Below are 16,698 nucleotides of genomic sequence, written 5' to 3'. Positions count from 1 at the left end.
GCTTGGCCTGACTGAAAAGAAGTAAGAAATGGTGGACCTTGAAAATGACTTCAGGTTTTCTCACTGAGCAGGATATAGTCAAACACTGCTGCAGTTAAATAGTTTACCCTTTGTTCTCCCTGCTTGATCTACGATAATAATCTGCTTCATGTTGCTATTTACTGCTGAGTTGCTGACAATTACCTGAAAGAGAAGTTGGGGTGTTTCACTGGGCTGGAAAAAGTTTAGCTAAATCAGAAAGCAGATCTAATTAAGCAAGTTTATTCTATATCTATAAAAGGCTAAGTTGACTCACGCATGCACAATAAATATAAAACTCTCGCTGGTGCCAATCACATGCATGTGTTTCCATCTGTTGTTGTCGATCATGAATTTGGTTGACACTTCTATTATAGAGAAAGGGCGAACAGTGATATTAAAATATTTCTTCTAATTAATTTCCTTTCAATGTGCACGAATTCATGCACCGGGCCACTAGTCAATTAATATCACTCTAACAGGTAAATCTCTTAATCCTTAAATATAAATCAACAGGTAACAAGAGCTCAAAATAACTTTGCCAAAACAATGACCTATACAGAGCAGACATTACCATTTACTGAATAAATAAATAAACTAATGTGTAAAGACAGAACTGGACAAATTTTGAGTTATTGAAGGCAGATTTAAAAGCTGACAGCCAATCCTAAACATCTAACCAATTCTGCAACTAAACATGTTATTGCTTCATAGTCTGAACTGAAATAACTGTGTCTCTTAAGTCTCTTCTTACTTCCAAATGTACCTTAATTTTAAAAACAGCCTATAATTTGAAATATAAAGGATAAGGAATATTTTCACAAGGCACAGTCATAACAGCAGCAAGTTCATATGAATTCAAAGTCCTTTTAGACGCATAGATCACAGTTTTAGAAAAACATAACTAATTTCTGAAATTTAAACAGTAACAGCTACTATAATTTATTGGTGCTAGGCATTTAAGTACATTCTCATTTAATCTTCATGACAACTCTGCAAATTAAGTATTATTATTCCCATTTTTAGTGATGTGGAAAGTAAACTGCTTGCTCCGAGAGGTGCGTCTGCCTAAGGACTTTCAGCTGGTAAGCAGCAGGACAAGTCTCACACACAACACCCAGGCTCCGTTCTCCTCAGCCCCTCATTCAGGCCCCTTCCACTGCTCTTCTCCTTCAAAGGCTGAAAACGGAAAATATGTAAAAGTAAGAGCTGAAATAGCTTTTCTTTTCAAAGCGTTTTATCTGTGACAAACAGGATAGTCTCAAAAATAATTTTGCCAGGGAATAAAGATTAACATAATCACTACTATTTATCCACTTAATATTTTACTTGATTCCTATTTTTTGAAACAATTGTACCTAGCATCCTAATCCTATTAAGTGATGATTGCTAGTGGTAAGATTCTTTTTTTTACTATTCACAGGCAACATACTCAAACAGTCTCGAGAACTCTGATCATGGAGAGCTTCTGAATAAATACAGTAACTGAAGCCACGAAACTTTCCCCAAACTGTGCAGCTTGCCCATGAAACTAAACCACAACCAAAGCACATTACTCTAAGGCCGTGGTCGGCAAACTGCGGCTCGCGAGCCACATGCGGCTCTTTGGCCCCTTGAGTGTGGCTCTTCCACAAAATACCACGGCCTGGGCGAGTCTATGTTGAAGAAGTGGCTTTAGAAGAAGTTTAAGTTTAAAAAATTTGGCTCTCAAAAGAAATTTCAATCGTTGTACTGTTGATATTTGGCTCTGTTGACTAATGAGTTTGCCGACCACTGCTTTAAGGAATGACAAACTATCTTTGAAAATAAATGTTTTTAATCATGATATAACAGAAAAATAACACGAACAATGGCAAATCAAAGAGTTATACTCCATGAAAAAAAATCATACACATTGAAAACAAACTGTATTATCCCAAGCAACAAAAGCCAAAATCAATTCAATGACAAGAAAAACTCAAATTAAATTTACAAGTCAACTAGCGGCCTGATGCATGAAATTCGTGCAGAGTAGGCCTTCCTTCCCCCGGCTGCCCGCACCAGCTTCCCTCTGGCACCCGGGACCTGGGCTTCCCTCGCAGCCTGGACTTCCTCTGGAAGGTCGTCCAAAGGACGTCCAGAAGGTCGTTCAGCTGTCCAGTCTAATTAGTCTAATATTACACTTTTATTATTATAGTCTAATATTACACTTTTATTATTATAGATGATAGCCATTTTTCTACTGCAGTTACATGGATTCTGAAATGAGGTAAACAATAGAACTTAACTAAAGAAAACCAAAACTTTTAAATATCTAGAAAGACTACTTTAAATGTCTCTATACACAGTGAAAGAAGTTTAAAAAATTAGATAGTAGTACTATACTAAAATAAGCTATTGTCATGTTAATTACAATAATTATTTATTCACTAGCCTGTATAAATCCCCTCTGATCACCTCACTGCCACCTGCGAATCTACAAACTAAAGGGCATTAGTCAGTTTTACCTGCTTCCCACTGTGATTACTAACACCCCTCCCCAGAGAACGTGCCGGGCAACTGATGACCCCGGTCCACACGCACTGCCTGCCGCCGCCTACAACCACAGGAAGGACAGGTGAGCGCACCGCATCACGCGGCATGCCAATAAAGTCTGTGAAGTCTTGACTCAAAGTGGAGGCTTTAACCATCTAAACACGAGCAGTTGAAAGTGGCTTTAAAGACGGCAGGAGCCGAGACCGGTTTGGCTCAGTGGATAGAGCGTCGGCCTGCGGACTCAAGGGTCCCAGGTTCGATTCCGGTCAGGGGCATGTACCTTGGCTGCGGGCACATCCCCGGTGGGGGGTGTGCAGGAGGCAGCTGATCGATGATTCTCTCTCATCGATGTTTCTAGCTCTCTATCCCTCTCTCTTCCTCTCTGTAAAAAAAAAAAAAAACAAGACGGCAGGAGACCTGACTTGGGATGTACACAGTGTACAGATGACGGTCTGTAGTATTGTGTACCTGAGACCTGTGAAACGTTATTAACCAATATCGCCCCAACACATTCAATCAAAATAACAGAAAATCAGATAGACTCATTTCCTTACTTTTATATTATCCTGAGGACATCCTTAACGATTTGACAGAGCCTTTCTCTGGACAGTAAATCGAATAGTGAATACAGGATTTTTATAAATGATTCCAATGTTCTTCTCCAGAGTAAATCACATCACTGACTGGGAACTCCCAGAAGACTGAGAGCCATTCGGGCTAGGATTCCTTTCAAATGGCATCATTTCAACAGAGGCTCGGTGAGAAATGAAACCTCCTGCAAATCACATCTGTTGTAATGTTCCCCCCAGAGGCTTATTCCCTGCTTCTCTTCTCCCCTCCTCTCCCCTTCCCTATTCTTCCCCCTCCCCCTCCCCCTCCCCCTCCTCCTCTTCCTCTTCCTTTCTTCTTCTCCTTCTCTCTCTCTCTCTCTCTCTCTCTCTCTCTCTCTCTGTCTCAGAGTAAAGATGATGCTGGAAACACAAGTGACATTCTGCTGTAAGCCTCCTCCAGAAATACCCAAAATGACACAGAACAGGTTTCTGGCTGTCACTCAATAAACATCCTTCCCTACTTAACACCTATCAACCCACAGAGCCATTACCTCAACCTCCTAGAGTCTAGTAGGTAAGAATATTAACTAGACAGTAAGAATCTACTAAAAGACGGGATACTGTCAGACCTTACCTTTCAGAGATAGTGGCATATTTACGGTAAAATGATGGTATCCAGAAACTGCCTCAAAATCATCCAGTGGAGAAACAGAAGCAGGAGACAGATGAGCGACTGTCCACGCGCGGATGTGAAAGGATGTGAAAGCGGGGTTCACCATGCCAGTCTCTACGTTTCTGTATGTTTGAAGTATTCCCTTAAAAACTTCCCAGATTCAAAACAATGCATTTACCACGCAGTTACTGAGCACTTCCCCTGGTTCCCAATGACTCCTCCCTCTCCCCGTGGCTTCCTTGAGGCTTAGGCAGCCCTGCCATTAGGATGTGGCCTGCAATGCCACCTGTGCAGGTCCACATCCCTGACCCCGGACCACCAGCCTGACCGCACAGCTTACTCTGGCCAGTGCATGTGTAAGCGGAGGGACTGATGGACACCAGGACTGCGTGGAAACTTGAAGAGCCATCGTATGTTTGCACCAGTTTTCCTGTTCTTTCCCTCAGCCAGGGTTCCACAAATGCTGCAGCCGGTCCACAGCGGACATGATACAATGTAAGCAAGAAATAAACCCCGTTGTACACCACTGAAATTTGAATGGGTTGCTATGGTAGCATAACCTAGCAAAAGCTGATGGATACGCTAGAGGCTAGGTACAAAGCATGTTAAAATGAAAGGCTAGTATATTTATAAGAATGTTTTAGAAAGCAGACAAAAAAATTTAACTATGGTTAACTCTGGGCAGACAGTTTGAGAACTGGTGGGTGTACAGGGATAAGGAGAAGACCAGAGAGACTTTATTTATACCATCACATGTCATTGAATTTTCTTGTGTATGTTTTTTAAACCTGAACATCATCATCTAGGGACTTGGATAAAATTTGAGCTATTTTTTATTTCCTATGTATTTTAGTATTAAAAATATATTTAAGCAAATAATAGTTACTTAAAAATGACTAAGAGCTATCTTTCTACCCTTGAGAAACTAAAAAATTGTTGATAATTTAGCTTTTTAAAAAGTGTCTCCCCCCCCCCCAGAAAAAAAAACAACTGTTAATTTTTTAAAGTGGTAAAGGCTAAATGCAAAAATAAATAAATAAACCACAGGAGCATGACGCAGGTTTCAGCAAAGCAAACCCAGGGATTTGGGTTATGTGGTACTGATCTCAAAGGAAATTCTCTCAATTACATTACTTTAGTACACCAGTAAACTGATGAGGAAGCTTGCTCTAGGCATTAAGTTTTGTGAACAAGACTCAAATAGTGCTACTACAGACAAGGTATTTTATTCTACTAAGTTAGCCCATGTAGGTTAAAATTATTAAAAAGAGTTAGAAGAAAAAAAAAGGAAAAAATTCTAACCATGACTCTTGCCTTGATTAAACACTTGAAAGGTTACAGAAGTCAAGTTCCATAGAGTAAGACTTAACTACGTGAACATATTTTTACTTAATTTGAGCAATATTTGAGCATAGCAGTATCTTGCAAATACGATTAGGAAATGTCTGTACTTTCAGACTTGCATCTCAAAGCACTTCACAAACATTAACCCTCATTTCGCCTGAGAGGTAGATGTTACACATTGTAATAATCCATCCTTTTCACTACAAAATATTTAAATACCCCTCAGCAGTACGTGCCCTGAGAAGGTCTTGCCCCAAACAGCCAATAAAACAGGAAATAAGCTGACAGTGCATGTGCCACCAACAATCTCTGACAAGATCAGACCTTCACCCACAAGAACCACTTCCTCTGAGTAAACCACAAAGACGAACAGGGCAAACCACAGCATATTAGCTTGTGTCTGGAAGACAGACAGACAGACAGACAGTGCATCTAACATCTATGGAAGACTGTCTACGCACCCTCACAGATTTCCTGTATGTTCCAAGTGTATTTGAGGACTTACTAGTCTTCTGGATAAGATACAGCCGCCTTCTGCATTACACATACAATTTCTTCACATGCCAATGACGTCTTCAGTCTTTCAACAATAGAATAATCTACATTTTCTGAACCCACAGAAGACCTACAAACTCCTATTTAATATCTTAAGTGAATCTAAAATCAGCATTTAAATATAATATTTAACCAAAACTGTAGTCTCAAAGCAATTTCTTTAAATGACAATCAGTTTTATATTAAAAGGAAAAGCAGTGTGACAAGTAAGCACCAACTAAACCCGAGTTTTAAAACATATTTCCCATTTCTTCCTGAATTGTTACTCACAGTCCCAAGACAGGAAATCCACTTTTTCATTGGCCATTACATTTGCATGTTTCTCAACACTAGGAAGCCAGTAAGAACCTAATCTGTCAGCTACATTAACTAATTCACTAAATTAAACTTAGTGTGTCTCTCCTTGTATTAAAAGTCAGTCTTGTGCCCAAGCTGGTTTGGCTCAGTGGATAGAGCATCGGCCTGTGAACTGAAAGGTCCCAGGTTTGATTCCGGTCAGGGCACATGCCCGGGTTGTGGGCTCGATCCCCAGTGGGGGACTTGCAAGAGGCAGCCAATTCATCATTGATGTTTCTATCTCTTTCTCCCTCTTCCTTCCTCTCTGAAACCAATAAAAATATTTTTTTTAAAAGTCAGTCTTGTATGCTTATGCCATTTTGGCAAAACCTCTGATCTTCGGCATCATCGTGTATTACCTCTGCAGAAGCAAAAAGCTGAAAATTATTGATATTAGCTTCATGGGCATTTTTTAGAAGCTATATTAGAAGCTAATATAAATTAGAAGCTGTTTGACAAACTTCTTTCATATATGGCTATCTTGGTACTCTAGATATCCTAAGTTGAAAAAGTAAAATGCTCTAAATTTGGCATGTTTCCAAAATTCTAAACTAAAAACGTGTCCTGATTATGAGATTAGACTGCTGTGCAGTCTCCTGAGAAAGTGATGAGCAGCTACTCTAGAATCACTTAAAATTAAAACAGACAAGGTACTAAAAAGTATACTATAAGAGACAAAATCCCACTTGGGCTTGGTCAGGTTGGAAAGTAGGGAAGAAAAAATAATGTATGTAGAAAGACAATAATTTAAAGTGAAAAAGTAGGAGACTTGAGAGCCAAATAATCTAGATTAAAAATCTAGATTATAGATGAGAAACCAAGATGACAGCATAGGTAAACACTTACACTGCTGCCTCGCACAACAATTTCAAAACTACAACTAAAAGACAAAACGTCTATCACCCAGAACCACGGGAAAGCTGGCTGAGTGGAAGTTCTACAACTAGAAGGAAAGAGAAAAGAGCACTGAGACACGCACAAGCGCTGAAAAGCTGAGGTACGGAGGCGCGCGAACCGGGCTGGCGGCGGGCGACTGGGTGCACTGCTTTTTTCAACCCGAAGGGAGACAAGCTCCCGATTACTCTGAACTCCAGTTTCTGGGGAGACGCTGGGGACCCAAACTCCTACGGGGAGAAGCTGGACTGTCTGCCATCGGGTCGGAAAGTGAGGGTGGCTTGCTTGCAGAGGTGCATGCAGCAATCATTGTTTACTGCGCTGGGGCACGAGACACGGGGACTTGGAAACGCGGAGACGCAGAGACGGCTGACTGGCAGCCATCGCTGTTTGCCACGCCCTAGCCTAGTGACTCCCTGAGACCCCGCCCCGCACAATCTACAAACCCACCCAAGCTCCACGCAGCGGCTTTTGCATATGAATGGCCTGCCCTATTGCAGCTTAACCTAACAAACTGCAGCTCTGGTCAGACAGCTCCAAAATCTCCAAACCCCAAGCAAAGAGGAGAAAACTGTAGTTCTCGCTGTAGCTCCTGCTGGGTGGCCTCAGACAGTAGCTGACCTGCACCCCATTGGAGATCCAGAAGCTAGTGTATCTAGTGGTCAGTGTGAGACGACACCAGATTTCAACTATTCTCATAAGGGACACATTCAGGAGGCAGACTCAGTGAGCACCAAAGCCTTACTGGAACAAGTCCTGCCCCATAAGCGTGTCTCCAGCACAGCAATTGTCCCATTATAGACACAGCGGGTCCTCACAGCCAATTGGCCTGGAGGTCAATTCATCCTAGTGACACCAACAACAATCAAGACTTAACTACAACAAGGCTGTACACACAGTCCAGTCCACAAAGGGGTGCACCAAGAGTGTCCACCTCAGGTAACTGGGAGGCCAACACATTGGACCATATAGGACACCTAGTACACAAAGCTACCCTACCAACTCAGGGAAGCAGCGAAAATGAGGAGACAAGGAAACAGATCCCAAACAAAAGAAATGGAGGAAAACAAACGACTGGATATAGAGTTCAAAACCACGGTTATAAGGTTTTTCAAGAATTTCCTAGAAAAGGCCAATAAATTTAACGAGGCCCTTGAGAATATGAAAAAGGACCAACTAGAAATTAAACATACACTGACTGAAATAAAAAATATTTTACAGAGACCCAACAGCAGACTAGAGGAACACAAGAATCAAATCAAAGATTTGAAATACAAAGAAGCAAAAAACACCCAACCGGAAAAGCAAAAAGAAAAAAGAATCCAAAAAGTTGAAGATAGTGTAAGGAGCCTCTGGGACAACTTCAAGCGTACCAACATCAGAATTATGGGGGTGCCAGAAGAAGAGAGAGAGCAAGATACTAAAAACCTATTTGAAGAAATAATGACTGAAAACTTCCCCCACCTGGTGAAAGAAATAGACTTACAAGTCCAGGAAGCTCACAGAACCCCAAACAAAAGGAATCCAAAGAGGACCACACCAAGACACATCATAATTAAAATGCCAAGAGCAAAAGACAAAGGGAGAATATTAAAAGCAGCAAGAGAAAAACAGTTAGTTACCTACAAGGGAGCACCCATATGACTGTCAGCTGATTTCTCAACAGAAACTATGCAGGCCAGACGGGAATGGCAAGAAATATTCAAAGTGATGAATAGCAAGAACCTACAACCAAGATTACTCTACCCAGCAAAGCTATCATTCAGAATTGAGGGTCAGATAAAGAGCTTCACAGATAAGAAAAAGCTAAAGAAGTTCATCACCACCAAACCAATATTGTATGAAATGCTGAAAGGTATTCTTTGGGAAGAGGAAGAAGAAAAAGGTAAAGATAAAAATTATGAACAACTACATATCTATCAACAAGTGAATCTAAAAATCAAGTGATTAAAAATCTGAGGAACAGAATAAACTGGTGAATATAATAGAATCAGGCGCATAGAATGGGAGGGGATTGATAATTCTCAGGGGGAAAGGGGTGTGGGGGGTACGGGAAGAGACTGGACAAAAATTGTACACCTGTGGATGAGGACAGTGCGGGGGAGGTAAGGGCAGAGGGTGGGGTGGGAACCGGGTGGAGGGGAGCAATGGGGGGAAAAAGGAGAAACAATTGTAATAATCTGAACAATAAAGATTTATTAAATTTAAAAAAAAAGAAACATACAAAAAAAATCTAGATTATAAAACTGTCCTTTCTAGTTTTATAACTTGACTTAAACTTTATGAGCTGCCTAAAGTGGTGATCTGCTCTACACTGAGTCGAACACATTGTAAATGCTAAAGAATGACAGGATATCAGTACATGCATGAGGGTATTTTACTCAAAAGGAGATAAAATACTTATGATTTTGCTGATTTTATAATTTCGGTTTAAGCGCCACCATTTTGAAGACTCTTAATTATTAAACGGGAAAGGAGTATGTCTTCACATGAAACCTTAGACAGCGTCAAAGCCAAGTGTTCCCGTTGGAGACCAAATGAAGGCCAACGCCCTACTCCTGAGAACACGGCATGGTCACTTTCTAGGAGATAAGAAATTACATGATAAGAAACATTTTTAGTAACTTTGTCAGACAACTATGATGTAAAAGAGTTCCTCCAATTATCTCTGAATAAAAAACATTAAAACATCCTGTTGGTTCTGTGACCCATGTCAGTTTGGCAGGCTACTCATACCCATCTCTAGATGGCGTTTAGAAGAGGCAACCGTGTGTTTATGCAAACACTAGAGGCCCGATGCACGAAATTCATGCAAGAGGAGGCTTCCTTCCCCCGGCTGCCGGCACCGGCTTCCCTCGCAGCCTGGCTTTGTCCAGAAGGTCGTCCGGAAGGACATCTAGCAGGACATCGGTCTAATTAGCATATTACGCTTTTCTTATTATAGATTTTCCCAGGAATCACAATGTTCCACAAAAAATTTTGTAAAACACACTATTTATGGATTCCGTCAATGTTTGCCTCAAATTTAATTTTTAAATTGAAAATTCAAACTTAGTTTTTAAAAAATCCTACAGGTTAACTCAACATTATTATATACAACTGGAAACCAAGAATGTGTTATGCAGTATTTCCAGGTTAACATATTTGTGCATTGATTCAAATAAAGCTTTGCTTGTCATTTCATTGAATAAATGTGAACATCTAATAAATGTGCCATTTATCAGGAAGACTACAACTCTGTATTTTTTTTAATTTAATTTGGATGGCTCATGTAGAATTGAACAAGTGAATGTACTATTGCATACCTATATGAATCATGGTTTTATATTAGAAAAGACAACATAACTGGGATTGATTCCCAATTTCAATTTTGTATTTATCAAATAACTGACTTTATAATACTACAAATAATTTCATTTTGCAGATGGCTCAGGCAACCTTCAAATGAGCACACTTACAGTATTTTTTGCATTGTTTTCTAATCAAAAGCATTATATAGCAACGCTGGCAGAAAAAAATATCATGAATGAAAATGCTAATTACTGGATATATGCATATAAAGTCACAGGTTTTCACATTCACTTTTAAAGTTTACTCAAATTAAATAAGCATAAAGCTGAACTCACACTAAGAAAATGCCAATACCTCAAAAACCTTTCTTTATCTCTAAATCAAAACAACAACAAAATCCATAAGTCCAAGACAAGACAAAACTCCATTTATTTCAAGGAAGACCCTTATAACAAAATCCCACCTGTATTGTCCCCTAAAAATTCATTGTTCTAGAACCTAGCCTGAAATCATTTACTGAGTCCACGGAAAATCAATCTCTTCTATTTCTCAGAGGAAACTCCAATCGCCACAGAAGCCCTGAATTCTCGGCGACAGGAGATCGGCACTAAGAGGACTGGAAACAAGGTAAGTTTTAGGGCTGAACGTGGTCATCAGTGCAAACTGAAAAGCAGCAGTTGGATATTTCCGCCACTTTTTAAGTGCTGATTCTAAAAGATGAAAACTAGTCTCCAGGTCTCACAGAAGTTGCAAAGCAAGAGACTAGAAGGTCCCCTGCTTACCTATGTCTTTAAGCTGTTCAGAGAGTCTATATACAAACAGTACCATAAACATAGTTCGGGTTTTTCATTGATGACGATGCTTTAAAAAAAGGGGGGGGGCGGTTTGGGGAGTAGATAAAAAGGAGGAAAAGAGAGTAAATAAATGTGTTAATTTAACTGCAAAATAATAACAGGATATTAGTTCTGAGCATCCAAAGTGACCAATCCCAGCCTAAACATAGTTGAATTCCATCCCAGCCCCAGCACTTCCCTAACACATAAGAATAAAACTTGCTTATCTCGTTCAGCCATGTGTCCTCTGCCACCAGCTAACTGCAAAACAGAGTAACGTCCAAAACCAGCCCGTCCGATCCCACTGAGGACAGACAGACTCCAGTCCCGCCGCGGGCCTGCGGGCTGCACACCCTACCAAGCAAAGCCAGACCGTGTCGCAGAACTTCAAACTTGAAAGGATCTTTAAAAGCTACACTGGCACTGCCAACTGTGCCCACAGCTCTAGATCGGCAGGGCCGCCTCCGGTACACTGCAGTGAGTCCGGACCAGGATGAGGCGGGCAGGGCTGGGAGGTGGGAACGCGGGCAGGAGTCTGTGAAGGCATCCTGGCACAGAGGATCAAAGCTGTGTTTCACCCCAACATTCGGGTCAGGGGCAACTCCTCTCCCAAAGAGCCAATGGGTGCTAGCTATTCATAGAATATGCTTCAAGAAAAGTAATGGTCACATAAGAATAATTAGCACTTTAAAAAGCTGTTAGTAAATTTCTAAGAAACAGGTTTCCATACTGTCTGAGTAGTGCTTCTTAAATGACTTTTAAAGGTGTTATTTTTCTCTAAAAAAAATAGGTAAAATCAGGCAGCACTTGCAGCAATTCAAAGATATTACTATCCAAACCAATTTGCAGATTCATCTTAGACTTAGAATCCTCATCTTTGCACCCTGTGGGCCTACCACAGTGCCTGGCAAAGAGCAGGCCCCGATTCGCTGCATGCTGATTGTATATTTGTACTTCACCTGCGTTACAGAAAGGGCACACATCCCAAGATTCTATTTCCAAGATAATGGAAATAGTAAGAAAATCTCTGAGAAGCAAAGAGGAAGAAAGGTCATTAAGTGGGGTTTGTGGGTGATTTTTGTGTGGAATGAATTGATGACTTTGTATCTGTCTCTACAAATTTAAACACCCCTATTATCACAATGAAAACCACCAACACTACCTCAGTTCCTAGTAAGACTTCTTGCCTACAGGTTCAGCAGAGTGGGAGGGAGCTGAACAAACCAGGAGAACAATCACCCACACGCCCATGAAACTGATTTCTCAGAAGCAAAACAGCCCGAAAGGAATGAGGATAACCAGAGAAATCAAGATAAGCGTTGCTACTCCTGTTAAGTGCGCTCTCAAAAAGTTGAAAATTATTTCATTTCATTAAAAACTAAAACATATTTTTAAGACACCCAATCTAAAAATAAATATAGTTTAAATGTTTAATGGTATCTTTCTAGGTAAACATTCACTTGACACTGGAAAGCATCAACAGGAACAGGAAGTTCTGTTTTTGGAGTAGCTGTTATGGTAAGATAAAGGAATTTGGCCCTTTTAAATCAACAGCTAAGTCTTACAATTAGGTGAAACTCGTTTAGGAAATTCAACTATTTTCTGCAGAAGCACTATTGCACCCTTCATCAAAGACCTTTCACTGGCCCCCTAATTCAATTATTTTATCTTTTTTTAATGATATAATAGTTTGAAGGTTGCTTGGGGGAAAAAACAAGCTGAAGTCTCAGACAAGGATACAAAGCCATAATTAAAGTGAAAAATAAAATGTAGTCCAAGAAGATGCTTTTATCCTTGGCCTGATATTCAAAAGTAAACTATGAAGAGTGCTCCACGGAAATCACAAATGGCCTGCACAGCTCCCCACCCACCAGCAGACCCGGCGCGTCCACTGCTTGCCCGCCCTACACGATTCGCTTGGGGTTTGTATCCCTTTAAATACAAATGTTTCTGGAAGATGAAATACTGAAAATGCAATTATTCAAATAAAGCCCCAGGATTCCCCCTCACTTTTTTTTAGCTCCTTGACACTGTCCCTTGCAAGAGCCTGTGATTGACGGTGACGTCAACAGCCCGGACCATTACTCGGTCAGCACTGCGCAGGGCGGGCCGAGGGGACCAAGTTCCCGGCACCTCGCCGCGGGCCCGGGCAGGAGCGAGCGGCCGCTGGCCTTTCCCCAGTCCCCTCCTCCGGCCCCGGGCAAGGACAGGACCCCAAGGCGCGCCCCGCACAGAGAACCTGCGGAGAAGTTTCTCCCCAGAAAACCCCATCCCCAGCAGCCCACCCAGGACCTGTCAGGGCCGGGCCTGGCTGCGGGCTCCCGGGCGCCCTTCCGCCCCGCCGGCCACCGGCGCGGGTGCGAGGCGTCCCCGAGTCCCGGCTCCGGGGCCCGGCCAGGGCGCAGACGGCGCGTACGAACCTGTCGGTGGTCGTGGGCTGTGTGCCGCTCATTGGGGCCCGTGGCGAGAGGTCCTCCTTTTATCCAACGGGCATTTTACGGGCGCACCGCCGCCTCCCCGCGCCGCTCGGGGCCCAGGCCCGACTCCGAGAGGGACGACGAGGTCCGGCTCAGAACGGCGTGCCGGCATCGAGGGCGGCCGCAGGGGCCGGGGGCGCGGCGGGAGCCGGAACAGAGGCCGCCCCGACCGGCCGGGGCGGAGGCGGGGGCGGAGGCCGCCGGGAGAGGGGCAAGTCTAGGGCCGCGCGGGGAGAGGACGCCGCCGGGAGCCGCCGGGAGCCGCGTCTGTCGGGGGCCGCCGGGCGCCGGGCTGGCGCGGCCCCATGTCCCGGGCCGGGTCGCTGTGCCTTCCTCGCCGCCCCCACGGCCTCGGGCGCGGACGCGGGTGCGGCGGCGCCGGTGACAGCAGCCCGGCCTCAGCGCCGCGGCCCGCCGCCCATCGCACCCGCGGCCGGCTCTTCCCGGCGCGCGGCCCCGCCCCGTCGGCCGGGCGGCGGCTCCCGAGGCGGCGGAGCGTCCGGCCTGCGCGGCGGTCCCTCGGTCGCGGCCGCCTCCCAAGTCCGGGCCTCGCGGGAGCTCGCGCAGCGGGCGGAGGAGGCCGCGGCGGCGGGGCGGGCGGGGTTCCGGTTCCGGTTCTGTCTCCGCCGCGTCCAGCGCGAGCCGGCCCCGCCCCGCTGACCGGAGGCCTCCGCCCAGACGCGGGGGCGCCCCGCCCGGACCGCCGCGCGCCGAGCCTGTCGGGGGGGGGGGGGGGGGAAGGCGTAGTTCCGGGGCGGCCCGGAGCCCCGGCCCGCAGCGCCGAGTCCGGTCTCACCCGAGACCGAGTCCTAAGGGCACCGCCCGACGTTCAGGCTGAGCAGCTCTGGTCCTGCAGACGTGCCCTCCACGGAGGGGTGTCCCGGTCCCCCGACTCTGGCCTGTGATGGACGGAAACGACCTCCGGTCCGGGTGCTGCCGCCGGCCTCTCCGGGAAGCACCGCGGCCCGGGGGTTGGGCTGCCCCGCGGGCACCTGCCGGCCTCCGTGCCCTCCCGCCGCGGCCGAGCAGCGCAGGGCGGGGGAGGGAAAGTGGAGTCGGGGTTTCTTAGTACAAGTGTCTGCGGGCGGCTCCTGCTTTGGCAAAGCGGAATGCATTGTTTGCCCAGTTAAGAAAGCGACTCGAGCTGGCTGTGGAACGCAGGACGGGAGAAGAGAAAGGAGATGTGTCAAGTGCATAGCGATAGTTCTGAAGAGTTCGGAGGGAAAAACCCGTCTCCCCGCCCCTTCCCGGGTAGATTTCCACATCCGTCTAGTTTTGTGATTCCATAATTAGGTATGGTAGCCATTTAAGTAACTGTACCCATTCAACATAGTTCCTTTTCATTCCATCTGCAGACATCTAAAGTAGCTATAGTTTTATCAAAGTTTTCAGACTTGTGAATTTAAACTTGTGCTGATGGGTACGGGACTTCAACCTTTTTGTGGAAATAAAGTGACCAGGAAAATACAGTAAACACTGGATTTGGAGCCGGGAAATAATGACCTCTTAACAAGGCTGTTTCTAAAAGTCAATCCCCACAGTTCATGAAAGAAAGGATCATTATCCCAGAATAGATGTCTGAACTAAGGCTGAAATTAGAAGGGTAACTAACTGTGATCATTATTTCTTACTAGAGGCCCAGTACACAAAATTCATGCAGGGCAGGGGGGTCCGCTCAGCCCAGCCTGCATCATCTCCAATCCAGGACCCCTCAGGGGATGTCCAACTGCCAGTTTAGGCCTGATCCCGGGGATCGGGCATCCCTCTCACATTCCTGGACTGCTGGCTCCTAATTGCTCACCTGGCTGCCTGCCCGCCTGGTTGCCCCTATCTCCCCACCCCCCTCACCCCCCGCTGGCCTGATCTCCCCTCACTGCCTCTGCATGCTGGCCTGATCATCACCCCTAACTACCCCCTGCTGATCACCCCTAATACCCCCCTCCCCGCTGCTGCTGACCTGGTTGCCCCCAACTGCCCGCCCTGCCAACCTGGTTGCCCCTCACAGCCCCCCCTGTCGGCCTGGTTGCCCCATGCAGCCTGCTTGTTCAGTCGTTTTGCCGTCCCTCACTAAACCCCCTGCAGGACTGGTCTCCCCACACAGCCTGCTTATTCATTAGTTTGGTCGTCCCATACTAACCCCTCCCTGCTGGCCTGGTCGTAGGCAGCCATCTTGTGAGGGTGTGAGGGTTAATTTGCATATTGCCTCTTTATTATATAGGACTAGTGGCCCGGTGCACAAAATTCATGCACATTAAAAGGGGATTAATTAGAGGAAATATTTTAATATTGCTATTTGCCCTTTCTCTATAATAGAAGTGTCAGAGATCAAAGAAAATTAGTAAAATGTATATGAAAATCTTCCTCCTGTCAGAGTCTGGGGCACACCACGGGACCCAGAGTCAAGTCCCCGCCCATCCGCAGCGCCTCAAAATCACGCGAGACCGAGACCCAGCCGGCCCACCCCCATTGGGCAAGATCCAGACCTGGCCGGCCCCACCCCTGTCAAGTTCCGCTGGGTGGGGGGCGCAGCCTCAGGTCCCCTGGCCCAGCACCAGGGTGGGGGACGCAGCCTGAAGGCCCCCTGCCTGAAGCTGGGGCGGAGGCCGTGGCCTGAGGTCCCCTGGCCTGACGCCGGGGCAGGGGGCACAGCCTGAGGTCCCCTGTCAAGCCCTACCAGGTGGAGGGCACAGGCGCAGGTCCCCTGCCCCAGCCCAGCACCACGCAGCCTCAGGTCCCTGCTGATTGATTGCTCCTTAAGGCTCGTTAGAGGAACTTGGCCTCCACTGTGGGTGCAGCCATCTTGTGTTATAGAAACCCCGCCTCCACTGTGGGTGCTGCCATCTTTGTGACGGTCTGATGGTCAGTTTGCATATCCCCTCTTTATTAGATATTACTAGAGGCCCAGTGAAAAATTTGTGCACCAGTGGGGTCCCTCGACCTGGCCTGCAGAAACCGGTTCTCTGACATCCACTGAGGGGTCCCGGTTTGCAAGAGGGTGCAGGCCAGGCTGAGGGACCCCATTGGTACACAATCAGGATGGGGAAGGGACTGCAAGAGGGCTCCAGGGAGTGTCCAGCTCCTCTCGCTCAGTCCTGATTGGTTGGGCCCCGGCAGCAAGCTAACCTACTAGTGGGAGCATCTGGCCCCTGGTGATCAGTGCAGGTCATAGCGACTGGTTGACTGTCTGCCCCCTGGTGGGCAGTGCATGTCAT

General features: G+C 45.7%; 1 protein-coding gene across 2 annotated transcripts in view; it reads right to left on the bottom strand.

The window, feature by feature from the left end:
* ARHGEF12 (Rho guanine nucleotide exchange factor 12) overlaps positions 1 to 14,097 on the bottom strand; it is a 244,174-nt gene extending 230,077 nt beyond the window's left edge. For both annotated transcript variants that reach the window (XM_079787790.1, XM_079787791.1), the window contains exon 1: positions 13,430 to 14,097. In XM_079787790.1, coding sequence (XP_079643916.1) covers positions 13,430 to 13,461 — 32 coding nt within the window. In that variant the 5' untranslated portion in view covers positions 13,462 to 14,097. The remainder of the gene's footprint in view (positions 1 to 13,429) is intronic.
* Between the last annotated feature and the right edge of the window lie 2,601 nt (positions 14,098 to 16,698).

This window comes from Cnephaeus nilssonii (assembly GCF_951640355.1).
Source record: "Cnephaeus nilssonii genome assembly, chromosome: 13".
Classification (NCBI taxonomy): Eukaryota; Metazoa; Chordata; class Mammalia; order Chiroptera; family Vespertilionidae; genus Cnephaeus; species Cnephaeus nilssonii.
This window is presented reverse-complemented; position numbering and strand designations above follow the sequence as displayed.